The following is a 20,029-nucleotide window of genomic DNA, read 5'->3' on the forward strand; positions in this document are numbered from 1 at the left end:
TTTTTTTTTTTTTTTGCAAAATACACAACATTCTTGATCAAATATAAAAAGAAACCATGATACCTTTGTCAATTCCTTGCTTCTCCGGGGCTCAAGAAGTACCAGGCTTGCAAGAAGCATAAGTCTTTTTGGGAGCATAATGATTCAAAAAAAAAAATCAATGACTTTTTCAATTGAAAAGGATTTTTAAATTGGGTTTTCATTTTATAGTTTAAAGCATAATAAGATGGTTTCTTTGTAAAAACAGTTTGTATTAAACACAAGTTACCATCCTAATGCAGCTGCTTCACACAAATTGTGAGCAAAAAGTTAACAAATAAGCCATCTAATACAGAAGTAATTTAGTAAATAAGCAATATGTCATTCATCATTTTCTAACATACATTAATATAAATCTAAAAATATTAAGCTATATAATTGCTTCAATAATGTGTATAGTTATTAGCCTACCCTCCAAAGTAACTCAAAGATGCACCAAATCTAAAGTAAGAGCTCTATTTAGTTGTAAAACTACCTGTTTTGATCAGCCAAAAGAATGTGCTCCTCCTCAGAAAATTAATGAAGTACATAAAAAAGTTGTTTAAATCAATTATTTAAATCAAGGCATTCCACTCTGCTTTAAATCATGATGTAAATCGCCCTGATTTACATCTATCCTGTTGCTAGCATGTGCAGTACAAGAAGAATTGCATAAGGATGATATAATAGGGAGCAGTGGTTTTCAGTGCACTATAGACTTTGTGAAGAAACCTAACCTAACAACATTTTTATTTTTGAAATACATGGTACATATAATTAGCTCAAGTGAAGCACTTTGCAGCAAGAATAACCCCTGAGCCTAGAAAACAAAGCACTACTTAGGTTCTCAAAATAATGTACACAAAAGAGTAGGTGCACTGGCTTTTGAAATGAGGGGTCTCATGACTGCATAACCACCCTCTGCTTAGCAAAATGAAATGAGCTAACTGAACAAGAAGGATTATTACTGGTGTCCCAAAAAGAGCAGTATTGGACAGTTTCTTCCCAGCCACTGGCTGGGAAGGAAAGACCAGAAAGTTATCTAGGAATTCAACAAGCTCACCCTGTTACTCTTCACTATTTGAAAAGAAATAAACTTAACTTGTTACATCTATAATTCTTCCTCCCTTCAGTATAGAAAGGGTGCTTATATGCATCCAGCCTGCTAAACTGGATCCGTATCTTTTGAATTTCCTTTCCAGTATGCATAGAGATTTGTTATTGGTGCAGTCTATTTGATCTCAGACATTTTGCTTCCTCTCTATGTTTTTGCTTGCTCCCACACACTTTCTTTAATTAGTTCCTATATTGTTTAATTCTCTTTAATTAGATTGTTGAGTTACATCAGAAACTCCACGTTACAATGACATGGGAGCTAATAGGGCTGAGATTTCACCCACTGCAGTCACTGTCAATACTTAGAGGACCACAAATACCCAAATAAATTCAAGGGGAAAAAAGTCTGTATTCTAGCCATCCTCAGAAGAGAAGGTAGACATGAATGGTAGATAGCAGGGTTCTTTTTCTGAATGGAAATCATTTCACCAACATTTTTCTGGACTTTTACTTTAACTTTCATCATGCAACTTTAGCATGAAATGCTGGTAAGTCAATACACACTCTGGACCTAAATTACTCAAAAGGTGATTCTGGGCCCCAGATTTCATGTGCGGTGCATTGGCCTGGCATTGACATGGGGACAATGCAGAATGCATATTCCTAAAACATGAAACCAATATTTTCATACTTGGGTGAATTTAGGTATCTGTCTCCATATTTAAATATCTAAATAGGAGTAGTCTGGACTCTGAACACCTGCAACCCATAATAAATGAATGAACTTGCAAGTGCTTGAAAATTCTGGAATTAAGCTTATTTTTATTTATTTATTTGCCTTATTTTGCCTAAACGTGCATGTGCACATGCACACACACGCGCGTGCACACACACACACATACACATGCATCTCCCCATCTAAATGTAGCATCTCAGACTACAACCTTGCACACCCTTAGGTATACACTTAAATGGAATCATGTGAATAGACTTGAGGTCAATAGGAATTATTTGCACAAGTTACTGAGAAGTAGGTAGCTATGTTTAGATTCAAGTCAGGCAGAAGGCACCTTATAGGCCAACTACATCAGAGATGTACAGCATGAGCTTTTATGAGTCTGAGCTCACTACATCAGATGACACAGGCAGGTGGAATCAGTCCTTGAGTTTGAAAAAAATCTGGTCCCAGTGTTAGAGTTTAAATTGTCATTGCATAAATATGCATCACTGTGTTGTTTCATTGAGCCTGCCTTCATCCAACATCTTCATTTACACAAGTGGAGGGGGACTACCTGCATGAGTGAAGTGAACAGAATTTGATTACCTCATTTTCGGAAAGCTTGGCTAGATAACCCTGGACAGTCTACTACATAGTTTGCCAAACAGCTATGCCCAGAACCACAGTCTAGGTGAAGAGGCACATAGTGTGTAGTTTGCTTTCTACTTAATTAAATGCTGGTAGCATGCCAATCCATGCGCTTGACAGAAAAGGGCTGACCAGAACTATATAGGTACATTTAATTTGTTTGTTCCCCCAGCCACATTGCTATCTTCTTCCTGCTAGAGAAATTTCCATGCCCCTCCATAAATGGGTTTGATACTGATCATACAAGGTGAAAGTCACCTGTCTCTAGAGGCCTAATACAAAGTCTAGGTTCACCAGGTCTTCAAACATGTGTTAAATTTCTCCCATTGAGTGTTTTGGGATCATTTATTACTTTGAAGGAAAGGTTCTTGTGCAACAGCTCAGCACTGAGCTATCAATTTGCAATGCCTCCTCTTTAAACTGTTAGCAAACTAGAGAGGGGGGAATAAAACAACATAGTACTCTTTTTTCTAGTGCCTTTCATTGAGATAGGCAAGAGCCACTTCCATTTGAGAGGCATGAGAGGAATCGGACAGAGCAGCTGTCAGAAGCAGTGCCAGAACTGGAATTCAGGCAGATCTGTGCCAACTGAAACAAAACTTGGCCTTCTTTACAGCATACAAGCATCAAATGAGAGGTATCTGTGTCTATTAAATCTAAGGCATGAGAATGTGAGTCACCAGCCTTCAGTATTTTGAACTAGTTGTCTATCAACATCAGCCTATGTTTGTTTTGCTCTTTGAAAACAGTTTACTTGTAGAGCGAGGGAAAATTAAATACCGTTTCTGTAGACTTCTGGAGACAGGAGGGAACTAGTAAGACTAGACAGGAAGGGGGTAGACAGACAGAATATGCTTTTCAGCCAGGGGGCAGGTTACTCCATGAATAGAGCATTGAACTGGAAGTCAGGAGGCCCAAGTCCTCTTCTAAGCTATACTACTGAACTGCCGTGTTACACTGCATTTATGTTAACAACTGCTATTAAAACTAGACATTTTTAAATCATGTCCAAATACCTTACATCTAAAGAGCTTTAAACAAACTGGCTAAGAAGCTCTGTGAACCATTAATATTGATTTTCAATACATTTTGATCACTGAGAAAAGTCTAGAGGACAAGAAAAGAGAAAAGATTATGCCAAAAATTAAAATAAAAGTAAACAGGGGGTGACCTGAGAACTATAGGCTACTTGATATAAAACTGAGGTAAAATAAAGTTGATTGAGGACCCAATAAAGAATTAATTGAGGATATATATGTAAGGCTAATGCATGTATTGCAGCACTACAATGCAACACAATCACAACATCAGCTGGAAGGAAATGAAACTTGGTGTTTTGAGATTACAGGTTTGATTAATAACACTGTGTATGCACTACACTTGGACTTCTAAGGCATCTGATTTGATACAGAATGATATCTTCATAAACAGAATGACACAAAGTCACTCTGGAAAAGGGGGCACCAACAAACACAAAGCATTTCAATACAGGCAAATGCAAAGTCATCTATATTGGAGCAAAGGAAACAGGCAAGATTTACAGAAAAGCCATGACTGAAAAAATTTTTGGAGTCAAAATGGATTATCAGCTGAACCCAAGTTCTCCAAACAGTGCTATGGCTAAAAGACTTCCAAACACAAACAAAGAAGCTTTGGGTTGGTGTATTCCATCTATATTGGCAATTAGTGTGACAACTAATAAAATAGTGCTCAGTACCACTGTCCATTCTTCAAGAGATGATTGGAAAAAAGGAAATCAAAGACTCTAATAGATGAGTCACAGGAGTAATTAAAGGAGTGGAAAACCTACCACATAGTATAAGGCAGATGAGGGCAAATATTTTCCTTCTCTTTGCATCAGTGTTTTCTTTGTCTCAGCTCCTAAGTTCTGGGTGTAAATCTAGATGAGTGAATGCTTTGGCATCTCTGAATGCAGCAGTAAGATTTTTACAGCATTGCCAACCAAAAAGATTAAGAAACCTCGCTTTCATTGATCTCAGACGGTTTCAGAAACTTTCACCAAGGCTTCAAGCAATTGTGGAGAAAGTACAATCAGCACTAGAAAAAACAAAGCTGCAATATTAACATACAGATGAGAACTTCAGAATTCAGTGATGCTTTGCTCTCCCCCACCGCCACCACCCGTCTCGTTACATATATGGCAGCCGAGATTTAAGAAATTCAAGGTTAGCATTTCTACAAGTGATCACTAATGTTGGGAGACCAATGGCCTTATTTTCAATGGTGTTTTGAACCCACTACTTCCGTTGAACTTAATGGGAGCTTCATGTGCCCAGTATTTCTGAAAAATCAGACCTGGTGCATGTCTCAGCTTAGGTGCTTGAGTTTAGTGGTCACTTTTGGAAATTCTGGCCCAGGTCACTAACTGAGAAATATACAAAGAGTTGGGAGCAGAAGAAAGAGCTCCTAACTGACACCACACTTTTCAAGCCAGTAGACAATTCTCCCTCTCTGGAACAAATGCCAGACAGACTGGCAGATTTTCTTTAAAAGGAAAAAAAAACAACAATCCTATCTGGCAGCTGTGGAATGGATAGGGAGCATAAAGAAGAGATTCCTTTGCTGTGCCTAATGCATGCTGCTTATCCAAATTAGCTACACAATTACTTTTATCAATGCAAAAATAGTTTAATGTTTTTTCTAGCGCACAGCACTTGAGAGAGACTTAAAATGCAGCGTAATTTGCTACAGTGTATGTCCTGAAGTGGTTTGCTAATGAAAAGAGGATTAAGTCTCCATTATTCTGAATTACCATTTTGTGAAATCACTAACAATATTTTCATTTATATACATATAACCCAAGAGGGAGAAATATTCCAGACATGCAAGTGATTAACAAATAAAATTCATTAGATAACATGCACTTTGCTCTCATTTATGATGAGAAAGATTAGGGTATAAAAATGCAGATCCCTGAATTTCTACCATCCTGTATCTGATGGTATATTTAAGTCCATGATTGAAAATTTGGAAGCATCTGCTTCTGAGTATAATATATACTTACTGGCTGGAAAAGTGGTGGATCCTGAAAATGAATTAGTGAGGGTTTGATCACGCACTGAGAGGTGGCACTGATTAAAAGTCTAATGACTGATTAGGAACTTCAAGTCCCATACCAAAAAGCCTCTCAGACAGTCTGGCCCTTAAAATAGAGCTACATGTTCTCAAAGTAAGGAGGAGGAGAATAGCCTGGGATAATACTTATCCCCTCTTGCATTGTATCGATCCTCAAGAGATCCCAGAAGAAAGCAGGCACAATTTCCCTCATTTTATATTTCAAGAAACTGAGGCACTGGGAAATGATGCAACTAGGCCAGAGTCACCCAGCTGCTCAGTGACAGAATTAAGAGAACTCAAGCTACCAGGCCCGAAGTCCAGTGTCCTTTCCACTGTCCTGGCTGCCTTCCCAGTTTGTGTAAAGCCATACTCAAAATTTCATGCTTAGACTAAAAGGAACATGCTTGATATGTTGGTATCTCCATTCCTTCTCACTGGAGCACACCTTAGTTTTCCCTCCAAAAATGTTGATCATTCCTAGGATTAAATATTGACATTGTAACAGTCTTCTGCAGACCCAGACAATGTGAAAGGTCCCATTTGTTAGAGGCCAGATGAGTATAACACCCGGGTGACCCCTATCCCAAGCAGCTTACCAGCCAAAGTGCTAGCAGTGCTCTCCCAAAGTCAATAGATGAAAACATGATTTTCACTGCCCCAGTGTTGAATGAGTATTAGACAAAATTTATCATCTTCATGTCGGTGATTGTCTCAAGGGCCAAGAAAAGAAATCCAACCAGTTTTCACCTCTAATCTTACTGAGGGGGTTGGCTTTAGGGAGCACTGTTCCCTTGGCTCTGTCTAGTATACACAGAACAGTCAATAAAAGAGGAGATTAGCTCTCTTGGTTCCTGGAGAGACACTCACTTTTCTATCTTTCTCCCCAAACAAATATTTGACAGTAATTAATTCCAGAGTTTGGGTAACAAGCCAGCTTTTCCTTTTCTTTTTTTTTTCTTAACCTGTATTGTTTCCTACTTAGTCTAGAATCAGATATGAAATATATATTTTATCAAGGGAAATTCAAGGAATTCTTCCTTGTATTCTAATTCAGCGTAATAATATCCCAAGATAACATTGGCATAGAATAAAAGAACATAGTTTACTCCAGAGTTCAGGGTGAATAATGGCTTCCCAGGAAACCAACAGACCTGTGTGCATCCCAGCAGAGGTTCCACTTTCGGAGTAGGAACCCAGCTTCAAACTGAAACAGATCATCATTTGCAGATATAATGATACAGTTTTGAGGTCTACACTTTAAGTGCAAGACTATGTGTCGTCAGCACCAGATATAATTATCTCTCTCGCTCTCATTTGGACACACTCTTAGAGAACCAGGACTAAAACCCCAGTCAAATTGTCTGCATCAAAATTACTGTTCTTTATTTCTTGAGCCTTGAGAGAGCTTTCCTAGCTGTCACCAATAGTAGGTCTTTTCTGCTCCATGTCAGCCACTAGCGAGCAGCCTGTTTCTTCAGGCCCCTCTCCAACCCCTCGTCACCATACAAAGTTAGGGCACATTATGTTTGAATGCCTGATGGCTTCAGATTATTTCCAGTGCTAAACAGGCATGTAGATGGTGTAATTCAGCCGCTGTAAAAAAAGCTCTCTCCTTAAAAATGACTAGTGTGGATACCAAAGTAGGACTTCATGAGACTAAGAGGTTTGTACAACAGTGCAAAACAAACCTGCTGGATACTGGAGTACTTATGATTCCTTACAAAACTCAGGGAACCACTTAGAGGAACATCACCAGGATGGTTCAGAATGTTTGACTGAAAGAGGCCAATAGGAATGAGCCAATTTCTAAACAAAGGTGCATACCTACATGCCAGACAAAAGGTGGCTCTGCAGTCCTGCCTGCTTTGGAATAGAAAATGGCCATTTCTGTTAGATTTTCTGATGGGGAATACCCAAATCAATGTTTGACTGACATCAAACTTAAAAAAAAACAACACTGTAATGAATGTCAAAAATTGTCATCCAGTTTGCTGGAAGAAGATTTCAGCAAAGGAAAACACAGTGAAAACTGACCACTTTCAACTCATAGTTGGCATGCAAATTCAGGGCATTTTACCTGCAAGGGAGATCTGTTTCTAGCTAGTGGGAGGCAGGATAGGTTGACAGTCAACTTCTGTCTTCTAGGAAACACCTACTGAATGCCTCTGCTCCCTCTTGCTTGAAAACATGACTGATAGCATGGCTCAGCAGGTCTATTGGAAGAACAGGCAGGCGTGTGAGAAAAAATACAAAAGAAACAACATTGGAGAGAAAGCAGGCAAGGAGAGCAGTTTGGAGTTTGACAAGAGTTAGTGTTTATCTAGACTTGCGACCTCTTTGAAAACTCTGTACTGCCATTAGGATGTTCACTCCAGTTAAGAGCACACCTTTTTCATATTAAAAACACACCCCTAGTGAAAATGAAGGAGGAGAGTAATGAGGAGCAGATCTGCTCGTAATGTCAAGCCATAGTAATTGTTGAATCAAGACATGACGAAGAGACATATGGGGGAAGTGGGGGGGAGGGGAAGGGAGCACAGCAAGCATGGAATTCCAAATCACGATAATCAGCAAAATCAGATTTCTTTTCATTTAGGCATTTTACTTTTTTTTTTTTTAACATAAATGAAAAAGATTGTTTTTGTCAACTTTTGTGAGGAAAAATAATTGTTTCCTGACCAACTCTAGTATTGGCTTATGAGTGCATATGGGAACTCAAGAAAAAATGAATAGCTCCAGCATGGTCTGAGATGGATCAATAGCATAACTAATAACATTGGGCATTTATACACATGCTCCTGGAGTGGGGTGGGGGCACTTTAACTAAAGCTCATTGAATGAATTCTAGTTAAAGTGCCCCTGCTACCATTTTTAAACAGATGTTGATATATGAGACACTGGGGTCTGCCGGAGTGTGGTAATGACCATGCTCCAATGCACTGTAACTGCAGCATGTCAGAGCAGCCTCACTGCTCATGTATCGGTGCCCATCATCACGTTTTTCCATGTGGACTAATTACATGTCCACTCTCAGAAGCCAACATAACAGTTTCCGCGAGGAAAACCCCATCACCATGGACAGAGCCATGAATGACACATGCCACCAGAGGCTGGGGGGACACAGAGACTGCTCACAGGCAGCAGCAGCAGTGGCGTGGCGGTGGTGAGCAGGGAGCTTCCGCAGGCTGCCACAGCAGAGTCGGCAGTGTCAGCGGCAGAGGGGTGGCAAGCACCACCTGGCGGTCAGCGACCACCCATGGACATCACCGCTGGTGTTGGCGGCGAGTGGGCAGGCAAGGGGTGGCGAGCGGCAACTGCCCACAGGTGCTGCCAGCAGTGGCAGTGGTGGCCAATCTCAGGGGGTAAATGTGCACCCGCGTGCACCCCCTACACGTTGCCAGTGGACAGAACTATCTGTGCCAATTAACCATTAGAGAAGGTTGTGCATGAAACAAAAACTCAGAACCAAACTAAGACAACTGTATTAGGGTTTTTTTTCAGACACACAGAGTATCAGCAAGTACTTTATGGATACTACAGTGAGAAGTGAGAAGAGCAGTCTTTGATCTCAAATGAAAATTAAGACATCTCTTTGGCTGACTATTGTTCCCTTTGTTTAGTTTGTAGCCTCTTCAAGTACACAGGTAGCCTTTCAGTTAGTTACATGGTTGCAAGTCCAGTGTTCCCAATATAGAAATTAGCATGTCCGGAAATAATCACTTCTGGTCAGTATGCAGAGCTGCCTTAAGTATTTTAAAGACTAGTAAGGACACCCCAAGTCTACACTGAGGGACGAATTCAACCCTTCTGGTCTCCTCTTAATAACTAACTATAAGTCCATCTTATATTCCTCTAGAATTCTTCTTTGAATGCTTTGGAGTGATATTGTCAGATGTAGTCAAGATTGACCCAATTTTGCACCCATGGAAGTCAATGGCAATATTGCCAGCAGGAGCAGAGTTGTGCCAATGCTGAACACTTTGGAAAAACCCCCTTGAGTTTTGTTTGCTTCATTTTTTACTACTGACATTTTTTTCCAACAAGCTGCTTCTACTTCTCTTTCAGGGAACCTTGAAGTGCAAAAAACCTCTAATTATGGGTCTGTGTCTTCCAAGGAACATGTGCATCCAAATACTGGTGCACTGGCAAACTTGCAGCCCATCGTACAAAATGTGGATGTCCCTTTACTGGAGAGGAATTTGTTTGCTCTGGCACTTCTCCAGCCTTATAATCCTTTTCTGATTTCATTTTAGTTACTTTCACATTTCAAACACAAAATAAGCACCTTGGAACAAGATGTCATCGGTGGGTTTGAACACCAGGAAGAAAAGTGCCTACGTGGCAGTCAAAGTTGACCCTGATGGGGATTATTATACCCCAGGCGCGTTTGAACTGGAGAGACTCTTCTGGCATGGCAGCCCAAAGTATACTCATGTCAATGAAGTCTGGCCCAATCTCTACATAGGAGATGAGTAAGTGATAAATATAACTCACTGGAGTCACATAGTATAAGCATTTCTATCTCTATCCTTTTAATTGGCACTTGATCGGCTGACAGAAGTCCAAACCTGTGCTCAGTGAAAGAATAAGGGAGCCTGCACCAGACCTTACAGGACATGTTAAAAGCAAAGATTTCCCTGCTCCAGTCCCAACTACTACTGCCCAAAGAGCATGGTTTAATAAGCTTTGAGGTTAGGGGGTCCACCCTTTACAAAGATCATAGTAAGAAGGTGGCAGTAAGGTGGGGGGCAGTATCTGGGGTAGTCGCATACTATTTTTAGGTGGCTTATTTCAAAGAAGTATGGTAATTTGTCACATATTACCAAGTGGAAGTCCCCCAGTGATATTAAATTAAGGGCACAGACAGGGTGCACTGGGTCAAGGAGTTGGGAAGGCTTAAACCTGAAATGAAATTGTTCAGCGTATCAGTGCTCAGAACCTGCGCAGGCAGCAGTGCTCCTCCGGGGTTTAAATCTGCTCAGAACTTAACCAAAGTGATCTTCAGCATGGGGGCTGGAATCTTTCTAACTCCCCTTCAACCTTAGGGACATGTCTCACTGATCCCAGCAAGTGAATCTGAAAATGCAGATAGAGCTCTGCTTAACATAGGACTAGTTGGGAACCAGCTGCAGCCTTCTGTTACAGAGAACTGACTCCCACAACTGGGAAATGCAGCCTACCAAATCTGACTATGCAGCAAACAAGCTTTTCATAACTGTTAGGCACTACTGGTGGGTCTCCCAGGTCCCCCCACACCCTTTCTTAACATGGCATATAACTTACATCATCACTAAAAGGTACAAGACACAGCTGCACAAATTCCAGAGTCCTCACAATATTTTTTTTAAAATGGTTCTTAACTTTGTCTGTTGCCAGCTTATAAAAATGGAAAGATATACAGCTTTGAAAGTTACTAGAGACCTAATACTGCCGACCAATTAATTCTGTGGCGCCAGAGGCAATAGAAAGACACATGAGAGATCTGGGCTTTTAGCATTCAAGGCCTGCCACTTTACTGGAGAACTTAAAACATTTTTCAGGCGGTGGGGATGGCCTAGCCAAAAGCTCAACAACAAGGAGAAAAATGATTTTTTTTTCTTGCCAGATACTTAACTCAGGATTCAGCCAAGGCAGATCAAGTTCTAATGGCTCACCTGGAACTTTCTTTCTTATTCCTTGTTTAAAATCAGCATCGTGCTTGGAAGGCTTCTCCTCTGATCTGGGTGAGAAAGCCTCAACTCCATCAGTTTGAACGGGTGTGTACCAAACAAGGTCACCAAAACAAGGATTTTGAACATCCACCATCCCTAGACATGGGCCACCAACTACCCCTAATCTAGCTATACCTTGCATTTTAATAATCTTTAGAAACTGTTACTAAGAATAGAATGTGCATGTCCACAAATTAAACAGGGAATTAATCACGTTCCCTAATTAAACAGGGAAACAGAACAACAACCTCACCTCTTTATGTGAGGGCATTCAGAGAAGATGTTGTTCACTTCGCTAAGCCCAATATTTAGGAAGCATTAGAGCTCTCTCTAATTCTATTTGTGGGGTGGGAGGGGAGGCGCTAAAGAACCAGTGAGAAAAGGGTGATCTGTCCAAAAAATAAACCAATTCCCCACCCTATTAAAAAGAAGGGAGGAGAGGCAAATTGAACAGATGATTGGGATGCACTGAAAGGGCAATAGATGGGTGAGGAATGGAAACAGATGAGGACAGCCTTCATCAGGCAAAGGGTCCACCAAAATTAGTAGTTTGGCTGGGGCTTTAGCTTATATAGGGCCAAATTCCATCCCCAGACTGTGTAACAACCTGACCTAATATCCAGTTTTCTCGATATTGGGCTGTGATACGATTCCCAGACAAAACTTAGTCTTGATTACAAGAATAAGCTGGCAGTAGAACATTTCATTCTAGGCAGGCAAAAGCCTGTGTTGCAGAGAAAATAATGAGATCCACAAGGCTCTTGGGTCAAAAACAAGGAAAAACAGGGCTGACCAAAAGCTGTGTTGTTCAACTCATCAGTGCCCTTTCTTTTAAGGCAGAATCATATGCCCAGTTAGCAAAAAGATACCATGGAGAAGGTAACAGATGTTGGGTGCATTTTGGATCCTGCTATATTAAGACTGGTCTTAAAAAAATTTAGTGGCACTCATTCATACAAATGAAATGAACACGCATACACACACACAGTTCATCTTCAGAACTCCACATCTGTGCCTCATTCCTGACTCCTGCATTTACAAGGTTAACAGGAATTGCAACTGCTTATGGAAATGCCAATTAATTACTCTGACTACATAACCACATCATCGTTCTAATGCAATGCAGGCTATCAAGGAGCCCTGTGAGGCCACTCAATCCTTTTGTTACAAGGCTTCACTGCAGATGTTGCCCAGAGGCAATGAAATCTCCATGAGGCCTGTCATGCCCAGAATAATCAAAGCCTCAAATCTAACATGCTGCGTTCAGCTCCAATTGAAGTTTTCCTCGAGTGAGTTCCAAAAGACTTTTAAGACCAGACCTTCCAGCCCACAGGAGCCATCCCAATGATAGGAACATAGCATATTCTGCCAAGCTTTTGATTCATCCATGACAAGGATTAGCACTAAAATTTAGATCATCTTCAAATGCAGAGGCCTTCTGTATGGATAAGAAATAGCTTTGGTTTGGTTCTTTTACTCACTGTTGTATGATGCAATGTAGATTCCATCTACAGGTACCTTTGTTGCCTGATTTACAACCACTGGATTCAACCCAAGCGCAAGGAAAACTGGATCTGTAAGAGGAAACTCAGCTCATAGTACTGAGCTAAAAAGTAGAGATGACTGCCAGACCACACCCATTTTTGGTTGTGGTCATAGGTTACATATATTAATAAAAGATGATTTTTTTAAACAATAAAATAGAAGCCACTTAAGATTTCAGCTAATGAAGATGAAGATCTTCCACAATTTTGGCCTTGTTCACTCTATTCTTGTTCTGGTTCGGACTCAAGTCTGAACTCTAACCAAAACTTAATTCAGTTAGAGTTGCAGGTGGCACATAACTAGTTTATGGAGTAGACAGGGGACTACATTAACTAAGCACATGTTGAAGACTTAGCCGCTGTTTGATTCTCTCCATCTCTCTCCTTTCCTTAAGGACTTTGTCTGGCAGAGACATCTTTGACTCATTCAAAATGGCTAATTTTCTCTTTAAAGGCAATTTATGTTAATTCAGAAGAAAGCAGATGGGGACCGGTTCAGTGCACTGTTCAGAACATACAGAGTCTAGAACCTCCACTGGTATTAAACATATAAAAAGAAAAATGTTCCAGATTGCATGATAGTGACCCATTAATTTAAAATATAAGACTAAGTCAGAAACATTCCACATTCATGCTTTTGCTATGGGGAGGGTGTAGGTGAGTCCCTTTGCCACTATGTAACAGCTACAAACCCTCAATCAGCAGGTATGCTTTTAGGAGCAAGCATATGGGTAAACCCTAATGTTCACCCCTCAACAGCTGACAGGAGTTGTGAGAACTTACTAGTTATTACTTCACAGAGGAAAAAAAATTGCTCAGGATCAGCCTGAACTGTGTGCACTTATAGAGACAGGAGGGACAAATGCTATACTACCTTTACTTAAACTTCAGCTGCTGGTGCTTCCCAAGTGCAGATGTCTAGGGAACTTCAGTTTAGTATTATTGGAAATGGTAAATACCTGCCCTTAATGAGGTCAGATTGCCAGCTTCTCTAAAGGAAGAAGCAGTGGTATGGTCTTAGGTGAGGAACCTTTATTTAACACCCACCATCTGGTGAATTCATGCCCTGCATTTAGGTTCCTTTGGTGGTTAAGAATTCTGACAAATTTGTGAAGAGACAATTTCTTCCACAATATTGTGATCTGGATATAGACTTGATGCAATGAAAGCACTTGTTTTTGTGGGTCAGAGTTCTCCTTCAGGAGACAGATAAAAGACAAGCAGATATGCCAGTATAGAAAGGGACCAGTGGCACCTTCACTAGATGGCTAACAGCCACGTTATCTTAACATTTCCTTCTCCCCAGATGATGTGGTTGAGCATCTTCTCCATAATGAGTGAGCGCTAGCTGAGCTATGCTCAATTCTGGTAAGAGAGAGAGTGCTAGGGGGCAGAGGAAGAACAAAAGGAAAGGTTTATTTACGTTGCTATAAGCACTAGTTAGCGCCTGCTGGGATGAGATTAAATTCACTGCAGTACTTGTCTTTTTGCTACTTTAAATTCAGATCAAGAGCAGCTAGAGCCTTAGATAAGCACATTTTTTGTCCTTGTAGGAGTCTTAGAGAAATAAATACTATTCTTCAGGGATTGAATGACATTTGAGTGGGTCAGTTTGCTTAATTCAGAAATAGGAAGCATATTTTGCTAAACACACATACCCTATTGTGAAAGCTATTTTATCTTCTCTTTCTCCTGCTTAAGTCCTTCCTGTATTCCCTTTTGCCATAGAACTTGGACTTGGGCAACATATTAATGGGTCCATTTGCCTCACTGTGTACTTCATGGGCTCCAATTCAGCAAAGCATTCAATCCCTGCCTAAAGTGTCTTGTTGAGTAGAACTAGACATAAGCACATGCTTAAGTTTCAGCATGTGCTTAAGTGCTTTGCTGACTCTGGGCCTCTGCTCCTCAAATATTAAAAGACTTGCTGATTTTTTACTCAGGAACCCTCTCTTTGTCCAATTCATCCCTTCACAGATTGAGAGGGACTGCAATTTTCATAATTATCTCCCAATACAGTACTTCACCTTCCCAGCTTTGAAACACATTCAAGGCAGACGCTGGAGATTGTAATGGCTTATGACACGTAAAAAAGAAATCAAGTGCTTAAAGCACAGATGGCCCAGAAGTACAAAATGAAAACAATTGCAGAGTAAGTCAAATGCTAATGGTTTCACCTACACTGGGCATTTTGAGTGAACTTTTCCTGGCATTGGCTGCTTTAAGTTCAATTATTACCAGAGAAATGGAAATATCCATCAAATTTTACTAGGCAGCCCATGGAGGGAATAAGACAGGAATACTGTTAGCTTGACTATTAAGCTCTGGTGGTGAGCCAATTGCAAGGGGAAGAAAATGTGTGCCACGTTCTAGCTCAAGGTGAATTAAGGATTGAATTATAAACCCTCCAACCAGGTTTATAATTCATACTGTAATAGCCTCTGAGTGACCTAAGGCCATTAGCTGCCTTCCCCAACTGGCTGTTGGAAGATATTCACGTTTTATGTATTCTTTCCTTTCATCTAAAATGTTAATACCACAGTAGTGGTGAAAGCAGCACCTGGGTCTAAAGGCATCCCCTTTTCCCTTATGTTGTATCCAAGAATTCCAGTGAAATAAGATGAAGCAAAGATATGAACCAAGTTTTTCAAAGGTGACTAGCCTGATTCCACAGGAATCTTTACAGTAAAGGTTTGGGTTGGGCTGTAAATCAAGCTCAGTGATTACACAGTTCCTTCAATTCGATGACATGCTTGTAAATCCTGAACAGCCCAAGTGTTTGTTCCCAATCACGGCTGGGAAAGCTGCATATCTGCAAACATCCATGAGCATCCACATCAGAACATATATTCATGCTTGCTATATTGAGTTAACTGGAAGCCAATTCACTTCAGTTAAAGCATAGCCAAGAAGTGTTATGATTTCTTATTTACTTTATTGTGGTGTCAAAGACCAGAATCCTACTATGTTAGGTGCTGGATACATAGAGAACAAAACAAGAGCTCCTCCCCCATAGAGTTCACACTGCAAACACAAAACAAGAAATGGAGCGGGGAATAAAGAGGGGAAAGCCAAGGAGATATTGGTCAGCAAGAGAAAGGCTGCACATTAGGGGCTAACTGTCAAGTTGGTTTTCTGGAAGTGTCATGGAAAAAGTGAACTTCAAAGGAACACAGGGCTATGATTTCAGTACCCAGCATCTCAAGAGAACTTACTATCAGAAAGCAGGAATCGATTTTCATAGATCTAAAAATTAGGTCCTCTAACAGCGTCTCAAGGTGGGGGGCACCCAACACCACTAGTAACAAAATTTCAGTTTACATCAACAGGAGCAACTTATAAATACAAGAATAAGGAACTGTTAACTGGGGCACAGTTTCTTTATACACAAGAAGAGAGACTGCTGATATTAGAAGACAATAAGCCTCATTTCAGCTTTTTGGGAACGTTCTCATAAATAAACTAGGTGACTACGGCATTGATGCCTACACAGTCAGATGGGTGGCAAATTGGCTGGATGGTCGCACCCAGAGAGTGATGGTGGACGGGTCATTTTTGACCTGGAGGGATATGGGCAGTGAGTTCCCCAGGGCTCAGTCCTCGGGCCTGCGCTATTCAATATCTTTATTAGTGACTTGGAGGTGGGTGTGGAAAGCATGCTGTCCAAATTCACTGATGACACAAAGATGTGAGGAGAAGTGGGCATACTGGAAGGGAGGGACAGAATCCAACTAGATCTAGACAGGTTAGAGAGGTGGGCGGATGAGAATAGGATGCAACTCAATGCAGACAAGTCCAAGGTGCTGCATCTAGGGAGAATGAACCAGCAACACACCTACAGGCTGGGGAACTCCCTTCTCAACAACACAGTGGCTGAAAGAGATCTTGGAGTCGTTGTTGACTCCAGGATGAACATGAGCCGCCAATGTGAGGAAGCGGCCAGTAAGGCTAACCGCCCCTTGTCATGCATCTACAAATGCATCACAAGCAGGTCCAGGGAGGTGATCCTTCCCCTCTTTGCAGCATTGGTCAGGCCACAGTTGGAGTACTGCGCACAGTTCTGTGCACTGCACTTCAAGAGGGATATGGCTAACATTGAGATGGTCCAGAGGAGGGCCATTTGCATGGTCAGGAGCAGCAGGCCAGGCCCTATAAGGATAGACTAAAGGGCCTGAATCTATTTAGCCTCCACAAGAGAAGGCTGAGAGGGGATCTGGTGGCCATCTATAAATTCACTAGGGGAACCAGCGGAAAGTAGGTGAGGCTCTGTTCCCCCGGGCACCACCTGGGATAACAAGGAATAACGGCCACAAATTGACTGAGAGCAGGTTCCAGCTAAATTTTAGGAGACATTACTTTACGGTTAGGACTGCCAGGCTCTGGAATGGGCTCCCAAGGGAGATGGTACTCTCTCCTAACTTGGGGGTCTTCAAGAGGAGTTTGGATAAATATCTGGCTGGGGTATTATGATCCAAGCACTCGTTCCTATCCAGGGCAGGGGGTCAGACTTGATGATCTATTTAGGTCCCTTCTGACCCTAGTAACTATGTAAATATTGTGAAGAGTAAATCATCCAACCTCCTGAATCAATCAATATGAACCAACTGGGCTAAAACAGCCCAGAAACTGCAAAAGGGAATTGGGCCATTTGACCTTTATGAAGTTCTCTAGAAACCAAGATCAAAATAGTAGATGAAGGTGAAAGAAGCCTATGTGGAATGTTTTAATTATTTAAATATTCCACAATGATGACATGATCCACTCTGGAAGGAACAAGGCCACCATCTACTAAAAATCTTAGGGGAAACCTTCTGTTGAAATTAAAGCCTATGTTTCCAGACTAAAACAAGGCACCAAAATCTATATTAGACATCTAAGTACTGTAAATGGCCTTGCTTGCAGAGAGCTCACAACTGGGGCTATAGGTGCTCAGCACCACTTGAAGGCAGGGCAGTTATCAAGGGCCCAGTTTGACTAAGCACATCCTTAATACAACCTAAGTACACACTGCAGAGGAATGGTGAATTCTGGCCTCTTTGGCTAACATAGGGGTTTGAGTGCTTAAATTTGGGCACTTAAACTTGAAAGATTTCTAGTTCAATAGAATACTATAAAAAGGAAAAAAAGGATCCAGTTTTTGGAAACTGCAAATTAAAATACGTTTTAGTAGATATCTGACTTTTAGTATACAATTTGTTTTTTTTCCAGTTTCAAAATAGCAAGGCCCTCCACCCCCAGGAGTACTTTCAGTGGGAATAGTCAGGAATTAGGGGCCAGAACTTCTGGTCCCAAGGTGGTGACCCAGGGGGTGGGGCACCTGTCAAAGGGCAGGGCTACCAACAGCTCACCAAAACTCATTAAGTGGTCCTCCAGCCAAAATAATTGCCCACCCTGGGTATAAGAGCATACGGTGTGGATGAGAATTCTGTTTGGTTTGCTAGAGAGGCTAGATCAAAAGGAAGGAGAGGGGAAAAGACTACTTAAAATAAGGCTGTACTTATTAGTGCTTTGTATATTACAGTGAGTAATGCTTCACATGGCAGATGATGGACTAGAGTGTTCTCATATATCTCTATAGAGTCACTTGCCTATAATTTTATTCACAGAAGGAATAATCACAATTAGAGATGTCATTACTTTGTTCTAGGCACTTCCAACATGCCCTTTGCCGCAGTGTCTTAGAAGGATCACTTCTTTTCATCCAGTCTCCAGCTTAGGACACAGGGGGCATGCCTACATGTGCATTAATGTGCTCTAGGTACTGCTCATTAAGTTTTGTACCTGTAATAACAGGTACTAACTGAATGTGCAGTAACTGGTGCTACTGCACAGTAGTGCTGACACATGCTTTTTTAGTGATGCTAATGTGCAGTAATCTAATTCTACTGCACATTAGCACAATAGTACATTTTTTGCCATGACGTGCGAATGCGGAGTAGAATTAGTCTACTGCGCATTTAGCATCTCGGGTAGACGCACCCAGGGACACTCAGCTAAACTGATTAGAACTGATAAAATGCTTACACAGGCATCCCCACAATAAACACAGTACAGAAGAGCAGCTTGGTCCAAGGCACCAAAGATAATACATAAAACAGACAGCAATAGGAGCTTGGGGGGAACCCCTTTCACTGCCCAAAAAGTCATATTACACTTATATAGGTGATCTCAGATGAAAAGGTGGACTGACAGGCTGCTCCAAAAGACAGACTATAGCCTCAGCCTGAAGAGCCCTGAGAGATTTAATTTACAGAGTCAGGATGGGCAGCATGGAAGTGATTATGCAGCTATAATGGTCTGATTCTCATTGCTACAGCAACTATGGTAAGGCCCATTTTAACTCATGATTTTGCCCAGGGAGCACTAGATGTTTTCAGGACCCTAAGCAGACTGACTTGAGCAGAGTGCTTATGCAGTCAATAAAAGGCATTGCATTTTCTTCCTGACAGACCTGACTCCTGAGTGCGTAGTAAATATTAAAGCCACTGCACATTTAAATAGGAGGCATCAAAGATATGCAATACATTATAATCAAGGCTGTCTCTTGATACAGTGTCTGGTTTGAAGGCATTTATTTCTGACAATCTCTTGAGAACTCAATCAAGGAAATAGGAAAATTGGATTCCAGATGAATGTTGCAGTATCAGACACTAATATGTCTGTCATGTGACCTATTGTTTGACATTGTCCTTGTTCACGACAACAAAAACATCATTTAATCCAACTGCTATTTATTAGATTGAGCTGCATTTGCGGAATCCAAAGATGGCATCATTTACGGTCCGTCAGAACTTCCTTTTCACAGACAGTTAATCTTTATTTTTCCATTGACCCTAGCTACAATGTGGTCCACTTGCAGGGGTTCTAATTGAGCACAGATCTATGACCTGAAAGCATCAGTCTTTCATTGTTTTCTGTATACATGCTTTGGGCCATGTCTGAGGAATAGAAAATAGATCCCCCCATCATCACCCCTGTTTGGGAGGGCAAAAAAAAGCAAAACAAAACTTGAAAGAAAAATCTGTTTCACCTCAAGCAGAAAGTGAGTGGATTAATTCACTAGCCCCCTGCCTTCTCGCTGGGAAAATATTTAATCTGTTTTTAAAATATCAGTCTTCTGTGCAGCTTTTACTGTACTCAATAACACCTCCAGACAGCTCCTGAAGTGCATAGCTCCTGAGTCATTAGAAAGTAGCTGACAGGAAGCTCAAGGGGAAGAGTATTTCCTTCTGGGGGAAGAAGGCAAAAAAAAAAAA

The 20,029-nt window shown here is 41.1% G+C and overlaps 1 protein-coding gene and 1 long non-coding RNA gene across 2 annotated transcripts in view; one reads left to right on the forward strand and one right to left on the reverse strand.

Moving 5' to 3' along the window:
- The window catches only part of LOC109287372, a 10,012-nt gene extending 2,058 nt beyond the window's left edge, over positions 1-7,954 (reverse strand). Inside the window, exons 1-2 of the long non-coding RNA XR_002094843.1 lie at positions 7,596-7,954; positions 4,251-4,498 (exon numbers count right to left, since the gene is read on the reverse strand). This is a non-coding gene — a long non-coding RNA (uncharacterized LOC109287372). The remainder of the gene's footprint in view (positions 1-4,250; positions 4,499-7,595) is intronic.
- The window catches only part of LOC109287371 (dual specificity phosphatase DUPD1-like), a 41,656-nt gene that overhangs the window by 1,816 nt on the left and 19,811 nt on the right, over positions 1-20,029 (forward strand). The window contains exon 2 of the mRNA XM_019502374.1: positions 9,772-9,990. Within this exon, the coding sequence (XP_019357919.1) occupies positions 9,815-9,990 (176 nt within the window). The 5' untranslated portion in view covers positions 9,772-9,814. The remainder of the gene's footprint in view (positions 1-9,771; positions 9,991-20,029) is intronic.

Source organism: Gavialis gangeticus, unplaced genomic scaffold, assembly GCF_001723915.1.
Source record: "Gavialis gangeticus isolate Ggan-Ray unplaced genomic scaffold, GavGan_comp1, whole genome shotgun sequence".
Classification (NCBI taxonomy): domain Eukaryota; kingdom Metazoa; phylum Chordata; order Crocodylia; family Gavialidae; genus Gavialis; species Gavialis gangeticus.